General features: G+C 35.0%; 1 protein-coding gene across 1 annotated transcript; it reads right to left on the reverse strand.

Moving 5' to 3' along the window:
• Positions 1-315: 315 nt before the first annotated feature.
• LOC129269861 (putative methyltransferase DDB_G0268948) lies at positions 316-9147 on the reverse strand. The gene is made up of 7 exons (XM_064105356.1): positions 8990-9147; positions 6593-6713; positions 6031-6191; positions 5449-5665; positions 5098-5195; positions 3917-4048; positions 316-2599 (listed from the first exon to the last, which is right to left on the reverse strand). The coding sequence occupies exons 2-7, from the start codon at positions 6701-6703 to the stop codon at positions 2503-2505; spliced, it is 816 nt and encodes a 271-aa protein (XP_063961426.1). The 5' UTR covers positions 6704-6713; positions 8990-9147; the 3' UTR covers positions 316-2502.
• Positions 9148-9223: the final 76 nt, after the last annotated feature.

Here is a 9223-nt window from a genome sequence, read left to right on the forward strand (position 1 = left end):
ACTTTTGAAAAAAAAAATTAAAAGAAGAATCAATATGTTTTCCTGGAGGGGCAAGACGCATACAAATTTTAAAAGAAACTCAAAAGCGAGAGAGCAAAAAATATCAACATTTTTAAATGTTATGCTGATTGACTTTTCTCTTTTTATGAAATCAATTTTCTTGTTGTGGACTAATTGCGTAATGGTAAAGTGGCAATAAGACCAAAACAGACATTAGAAAAGGGGATATTAGACCAAGTGACAATCATACATTAAGGCTAGTCTCCAGTGTAATATAATAAGGCAACATTACAAAAATAATAAGACATACATACATACAGTTTATTCTATTGATTTAATCAAAAATATATATCATGATAATCTTTCCAATATGATACAGAATTTCCGATCCTAAAATTACTATTGCTAAATTTTTAGAGCTATAACGTAATATGAAGCCCATACAAACATAATACAGCACATAAAATTTTATTTTAGCATCATTGACAATGTTGCTGCTGAGACAAACTCTGATTCCTTGTCTTCACTATAATTGACCAATTAACTCAAGTTAGCAATCAAAGTTTTTGAAATCTTATGAGCACAAGTACTACCATTTTGTGTCTTTAACTCTTCCTTAAAAGCAAAATTTCAAATGAATGCAGAGAGAAGACATTTCTTTATCATCACACATGATTAAGTACAAAATAACTAATGACATAAGTAGCTAACCAACAAAAATTGAAAAATTCATGGCTATATTTTCTTTGAACATAACTGTCTGATGAGGTAGAAGTTCTATGATTGATATGATTCTTTTCTGACTTCAATGCATACTGATATTACATTGGGGGAAAAAGCTCACAAATAACTTAACACTAAACAATGTCTTAGCATCAGAAATATTATTATTATCCATAAGCCTTGAGGAGATATGAATCTTATTGAGAATAGATGAAATAATAGTAATATAATCATAATGATATGCATTTATATAGCACCATCTGTCTAGAAATAATCTATTGTAAAGCACATATTATTACTATTACCCAAGCTTTAGCTAGAGAGCTGCCTTTCAGCACTCAGTACATTCAAGGAATTAATCCTGCTGGGTACCCATTCACCTCACCTGGGTCGAGCGCAGCACAATGTGGATAAATTTCCTGCTGAAGGAAAACACTTCATGGCTAGGATTCAAACCCACGTCCCTCTGCTAAAAGACGTGGCACAGACCACTGGATGATCCTGGGGGGGGGGGGCACAGCCACCCCCCCCTTGAGAGGCACAATTAAAATTTGTAATGTAAAAATGCTGTTAAAACAAAAAGTGTGCCCCCCCTTTTGAAGGTCAAGCCCTTTTTTTTTTTTTGCTTTTTGTCAAATTTTTCCTCGGGGAAAATGTGCCCCCTTTTGGAAAATCCTGGGTCCGCCCCTGGCACTGACTTTTGACAAGGTACCTGAAGCAAATAGCTACACATTAAATTCAATGCTGCATCCAAATTACACAGATGCAGAGTTTGATAAATTAAGAAATTAAGAGTATGAAAATATGGAGATTGGCTTTTAAAATAAGGCTATGCCTTTCTTCCTCTCCTAATACTTTCATTTGTACATTTGTATTACCAACTTGTTTTATATGTTTTCTTTATCCCTATGTCTATACTACTTTATGTCTGTATATATCTATAGTGTTATGTGCTTTTAATGAAAGTATTGAATAAATGAAATGAGATGTCTGGAGGGTCCAAAAGGCCGAGTGTTACAAATGTTTGTCTACATCTAAATATTTTTCTCTTAGGTCTGATCTTTATTCATTGCAATCTGATACATACACACTAGAAAATACTGCACTCATTTTAACCACATAGAAGGATACAGAGCCCCAAACTCTGACTCACTAATATCTATCTACGTGATTTTGGGAATGATTTTAAACCAAAATGAAGATTTATAAGATTAAGCTAAGCAGAAAATAATTTTGATGGAGAAAAATGTAAACATTGGCCTCATGGGAAGACCTAACAATGTGACCTGAATACGTATTGGCTCTCTGCACTTTCTAGAACCCGTTTCATATGATGAATGCATTCAATTATTTCAGAGCAAATTCATTGGCACTTTGCATTTTTTTAAATAATACATTGCAATCTTGATAAAACTGTGGACTAGTGAAATGTTTTACAGGACAGATAAATCCTGGTTCATAAGCAATAGGTTAACCCATTGCCTACCGATACTGGGTGATCCCTGTACAGAGCCTATGGGAATCATATAATTCAGTAGTCAACATATTAACCCATTGCTTACTGAAACCTGGTGATCCCTGTACAAAGCCTATGGGAATCATAGAATACAGTAGTCAACAGGTTAACCCATTGCCTACTGATACTGGGTGATCCCTGTACAAAGCCTATGGGAATCATAGAATACGGTAGTCAATTAACCCATTGCCTACTGGAACCAAGTGATCCATGTACAAAACCTATGGGAATCATATAATTCAGTAGTCAACAGGCTAAGAGGTTTATGAAACACGACCTAGGAGCAAGGTCAGACGAGCGACTACTTCAACCATCGTATCGTCTGATGATGAACCAGGACTAGCCACGGCTGACATGACCCTAGAAAACAAGGAGGTATATGGCAGCAAGAGATGGAAGAAGGGGAGTGAGGGAAACAAAGAAGGTGAAGGAGAATGAGAAAGAGGAGGTGCATGGGTAAGAAGGAGGAATATCAGGATGACGAAGAGGGGGAAGGGTTGCATCGGGAAGAGGAGTAAGGGGAGATAGATGAGGAGGGAGAAGAGAAAATATAAGAAGGAAAAGGAGGAAAGGCAAAGGAGGAGAAAGAGAAAATAAAGGAAGGAAAAGGAGGAGAGGCTGAGGAAAATGGGGGAAGGGTTGGGTCGGAAAGAGGAGGGAGGGAGATAGAGGAGGAGGAAGAGAAAATATAAGTAGGAAAACAAGGAGAGAGAGGAGGATGGAGAAATAGATGAAGAAAGTATTATGAGGATAAGGAAAGACAGAAAAGAAAGAAAAGTGTAACTCAATTAAATGCATGCCCAAATTTCATATTACATAGAAATATACCATTACTCGAGGAACTTTTTCATTTAGAAAAGAAAATACAATACCAACACATAACTCATTACAAATGACATATGTTAAGACTATTTGTCTGAAAAAACAACAACTACATTCTAGCTAGTTGTGCACCATAGTAACAGATTCATGGTATAACAGACGGACATATGGAAACGGGGATCCACATTACGTATGCATTTATTAGACATATATATTTCATTCTTCTTGACGTATTTAATTGACTCTTAGACTCTTCCCAATCCAATCTTCTATGACTGTATTATTTAACATGGAACCTATATCCACAAAATTATGCATTTTATGAAATAAAAGGAGTGCCATTAATTACTTTCAGACAGAATTATTAAGACTTAATCCTGGAATAGTACCCTTTAAGAAACAACTGCTTTCAGCCACGTTTTTTTTTGTTGTTGCAAAAGCTCATGTCTTAGAACAATGAAAAAAATGCAAATTGTTATACTCATCTAATAACATTCAAACAAAATCTGACACATTCCCTATTTTGAAACAAGAGTTTTCAAACAAATGGCCATGTTCATGGTCTTATTCTTATATTCCAAACATATTTTAAACATTATCTTCTGGCAATCATGTTAAAAAAATATTGCTTCACCTGTTTGATTCTTTTGCTCATCAAAACAGAAAGACATGTTCTTATTCTTTGTTGACGTTATGAGTTTATATCAATGGTGATGATGAGTCCTCCAGTCTACTTATCAGTAATAAACAAACAAATAAATAAATAAATAATTAAATGAATACATGAATGAATGAATAAATGAATAAATAAATAAATAAATAGATATGTAGTGAAAAAAAAAGAGAAATACCTACTTTTTATGATACTCTTCTAGAATTTTTCCTGATGGATTATTTTCGAGGTATTTTGTGTAGGCCGACCAGCTCTGGATATAACCGATAAGGTGAGATACTGACCACTGTAATCTCAGCTCCAATGAATCATCTCTGTGTCAAAAAGAAGAGAATAAAGAAAAAAAAGTGGCACAACAATGTTAACAACACCTCCCAAACTTTCTTACAGAGATAGTTATGCGAGGTAAAATATTTCATTATTATTTAAGGCAGTTTCAGTTCCTCCTTAACAGATAATAGCTGATGTTTGTATTTCTTCATGCTTTAATTTGATTTCGCTAAGTCATTAATTCAACATACACGTAAAAATAGTACATAATTGTTATTTAAACTTGTTTAAAAACATGCTTTCATGTAAAAAAGTCAATACAAAATGTCAATACAAAGTCAATACAAATATTCATTAATAAGTTATTATATTTTTTATTGACAAAAGTCACTCAATTTAATGCTATTTATGACCAAAACAATAAAAAATAAGAATATGATATTGATACCAGAATATTTTCAGGTACACTTGCTATAAAGAATATTTACACCACAACTAGCATTATAGGAGCTTTAGTTTGTCAATTAGAGCAAAAGTATGATTTCATGAATAAATTAGCATGACTGATTAATATAAAACAGAATATATGAATTTAGTCCTATGCAAACACATAGATTACATAATTCTCAATCATCATGCCAATTAAAGACGCATTCATGCGATCCCTGGCCGAGATCTTGAGGGGGAGGGGGCATAATGCCTACCTGGTATTGAAAAGGATCTAAATACCCTGGGAGTATTAGGGTATTCCATTGATTGTTTAACAGCCATATTATTAAATGATGATTCTATATATCAAATGAGATGTATAGAATCTATAGTTTGTTATTCTTGGAGCAAAAAAACAAAACAAAATAATAACAAGATATCATTACATGAAAGACCTAAAATAAGGAGGGCTGATGATGACATAATTCACTTCATATATTTATTTGTAATTGTATGTTAATTTTTCATGGATGCAAACTTCAAAATGTAAAATGAAATCATCACTCTTTTGTTGCTAGAAATCTTCTAATTTCATTCTACTAGTCATCCTTAAAAAAATATGTCAAGAACAAAAATACTCTCACTCTTTCAGCCCACAATTTACCTCACAAAGTCTGGAAAAGGTATCTCAAAACCTGACAGGTTATTCTCAACAAGTCTTCTCCTTGGACTCCAGTACGAACCAAGCTCTTTATTGTAAAGCTGAAAATAAAATTAGATAATTATTGTAAATTATTGAAAATACTTTTTAAGTATACTGCAATTTTACGGTAATGTTGCGGTATATGTAATAATGGCAGATTATCATTAATATTAATAAATGCCTACTCTTATACAAATAAAGCAGCAAGTTCTTCACGTGCAAAGGCGGCGACTCTGCTCTACACAGGGCCTCTATTTAACATCCTGCTGTAACATTGGCATAAACCCCCAATGGCATCCAAATCAGACCCACCTCATCAAAATAATCGTCCAGTTTATTCTTCACATCCTCATTCTTGTGATCCAACCTCGGGTTTCCGTAATTGGTGATAGCTAGGCATCCGCTTGGCTTTAAGACCCGCCTACATTCCTCACAGAAGGCGTGAAAGTCAAACCAATGTACAGCCTGAGAGCATGTAATGAGATCCACTGATTGGTCTTCGAGGGGAAGAACTTCTGCTGGGGAAACTCTAAAGAGAGAGAGGAAAAAAAGGTGAGAGAAACAAGAGAAAAGTAAATACCAAGATGGATCAAAATTTATAATGAAAAATTATAGGATATATGTGTTGTTTATTGAAGCTAGATTATGTCCATGTGTCTGGCTGATGACATGCATAGATTTTTTTTCACAGAGTATCAATTGAAAAGATAGCAGGTCATCACTGAATCTGATAAAAAGTTAAAACTTTTTAAATGGTTGAAAAAAGACAAAGCTAACCACTCATAACAAAAACTCAATTAAAGTATCCCATTATTCTTTTCTGAAACATATTCCTCTATTGGTCTTTATAATGTTCACAAGGCTCTCATCTCAAAATTCAAACAAAGGACTCACTTGAATTCAACATTGGGGGCGGTATTTGCCTTTGTTGCTGCCTCCACCTGTGCTGGGCTCACATCAAACCCAATGACGTGTTCAAATTGTGAGCTCAAGCCGTAGGTCCCTTGTCCAGATCCACAACCAACGTCTACAAGCAGCTGATGGGGAGGGGGCACCTAGAGGCAATTAAAAAGTCAAGATTTATTTATTCAATGTATTTATACAGGATAAAAACAATCATATCTGCAAATCTGTTTTTTCACCGATGTGGGGATGTCCTGTCAACATATGAAAATACATTCCAAATATAAACAATTAGAGATCTGCAAGATAAAGAATAATAAGCCAAAGTAGATTAATGTGGGATTATGTCATACCTTTTGGTACTGAAAAACTTCTGAGTTGGTTTTAAAAATGTACAGCAGCAATACTTAACTTTCCATAATCAACAACATTTTGGCATATGTTTTGGTGTTACTGCAATATATTGAATGTATTCAACATCACATAATTTTGATACGGAAATATCGCCCAGCACTACTTCACAATCATTTTTCTCCATTATCATCATTCTAACCTTTTCACTCAAGAAGGATGTTATCTTGTGAAACAGCTCGGCAGGATATGTGGGTCTGAATTTGACGTAATGATCAACGTGAGTAATGCCTTCAAACAACCTGTATGACATGTTGTCTGCACTGTGACAAAAAAAAGGAAAGCGAAGAAGATGAAGAGTAAAATACAAAAGATCACTGAAATTACATGAAACCATCTAGGCTCTCATATCAAGGAATTGTGACTTCTTAATTGAAAGATGATCCACACTGGTAGATCCAGGCAAGCCATACGTTTCCCCTCTATATCTTAATATCATTGAACCAGTGTTCGAGCTACATACACAACAGTGGACGGAGTTGCCCAACCGTACCGGCACAAAAGCTTTCTGACCACCACTCATCACGAAAGACTGCTTCCGTCCATGGTCCACCAGTGTTTCAAAACTTACTTCTTGCAAAGAGGAATTGCACTTGCGTTAATTTATATCTTGAATCTTGTTTTATTTGCGTAATTTACATTAAACATTCTTATATTTCATAAATATTAGTTGATTTTTAAAACTTTGCTAGTTTCAGATTGTTATTACATTGATGTTCCTTCACTTTTGGCTTTAAGACCACTAACTCGTCCTGAAAAAAACTTTGTAATGCCATGAAATAGCAACAACCATTAAAATGGGTCTAGCTTGAACACTGCATTGAACATACATTACACACTAAATATAGCTTAATCTAAGCAAATTTTCATCTGCATCAGTGCACCCTTCTATTTACAAATAGATTTACACCATTAAAGGTAAAGTCCATCCCAGAAAAATGTTGATTTGAATAAATAGAGAAAAATCAAACTAGCATAATGCTGAAAATTTCATCAAAATCGGATGTAAAATAAGAAAGTTATGACATTTTAAAGTTTCGCTTATTTTTTACAAAACAGTGATATGCACATCTCAGTGACATGCAAATGAGACGGTCGATGATGTCCCTCACTATTTCCTTCGTTTTCTATTGTTTGAAATATACAATATTTCTTTTTTTTTCGATTTGACAATAAGGACCAACTTGACTGAACCATATAGTATTAAACAATGCTAATTCCACAAGTTCATGGAGGAATTAATCGGTGTTTCACTTGACAAAGAGGAGAAAATTAGAATATTTCACATTTCATATAATAAAATACAAAAGAAATAGTGAGTGTATGATGTCATCAGTCTCCTCATTTGCATACAGACCAGGATGTGCATATAACTGTTTTGTGAAATTGAGTGAAACTTCAAAATGTCATAACTTTCTTATTTTACATCCGATTTTGATGAAATTTTCAGTGTTTTTCTAGTTGTATATTTCTCTTTTTATTCAAATGAACTTTTGTTGGGATGGACTTGTCCTTTAAGTTTAACATCACAAGGGATGCAGAATGGTATTAACAGAGGGGAGGGGGCGGCATGGGCGTAGATCGGCTCACGCTTTCTATTCATTAGGGGGGATGGCATTTTGTAGATGAGAGAATTTGTATGAAGGTGGGCCCCATGTCTGCGCAACTACCGATTTAACATGAATTTCTGTTTAGGCTACTTCACAAAATCTTTCAGTTGATAATGTTCCTTATACTCTTATAAGTGTAACAAAATCTCACAATAATTTTAAAGAAATATATGATTTTCTTGGAAAAACCTCGGCCAGTAATTTTCAGAATGAACCCAAAAATGGTGCCCCATGTCTGCACACCCATTAACTTAAGATCTAGTCTTTACAAGCGATTCTGGGATTTTAATAAGAAATGCTGAATTTTGAGGACGACACATGAAATGTCCGAAATTCATTATTTTCCACCGTTTTGAGTCGGGTTTTTTAATGAATATCTTTTAATGTATTGCATGTGTAAAGTTTGTGTTCATTGCGTATCTTTAGTAGAATCGCGCAGATACGCTTATGCGCAGACTAGTAACGTTAGGGGGACTGCGCAGACTTGGCTGGGGGAACCACACTTCTCGAAGGTCTCCTCGGCAAGACTTCCATACCGGTATGTCCCTTCCACTAATTACTAAAATTGAAAAAAAAATATGGAGAAGGTTTCAAGAATTATCTAACATAATCCAAGAGATTTAGGAAGGAAAAGTTGGATGCATACCAAAATATGGCTTTATTCCGTCAAAATCTCGAGTGTGTGTAATTATCGGTTTATTTAGTCAGAAAAATAAAAGGCTACTCACGGAGAGTAATTCGGCTGCACCGCTTCGCCCGCCGCTAATTTCGCCGGCACCGGGCAGGGTTAACTTTGCTTTGCACGCAAGCTTGCGTACGAATAGTACCGGTACGAGTCATGTGCAACTGCAAGTCGCAGCAATGTCATGACATGTTAAGAGCAATTAAAAACAGAAGAATTAATGGAAAATTATATTTCCGCTTCTTACCAGAAAATCGTAGTTGGGTCAGAGATGCTGGACTAGATTCCTCGTCTGGTTCATATATATATCTTTCTTGCATTTGCAAGTGCTGCCACAAAGTCAAAGAGTTTTGAGTAAAACCCTCTGGCTCTGTCTCCGAGTCCGATCTCTCGCTCGCTAGCTATAGCTTGCATCTAGGGAATTCCCCGAAATGTGTAGATCTAGTTGTCTCATGCATGCAGTGCAGTGTGTCTTAATTTA

Source organism: Lytechinus pictus, chromosome 10, assembly GCF_037042905.1.
Source record: "Lytechinus pictus isolate F3 Inbred chromosome 10, Lp3.0, whole genome shotgun sequence".
Lineage (NCBI taxonomy): Eukaryota > Metazoa > Echinodermata > Echinoidea > Temnopleuroida > Toxopneustidae > Lytechinus > Lytechinus pictus.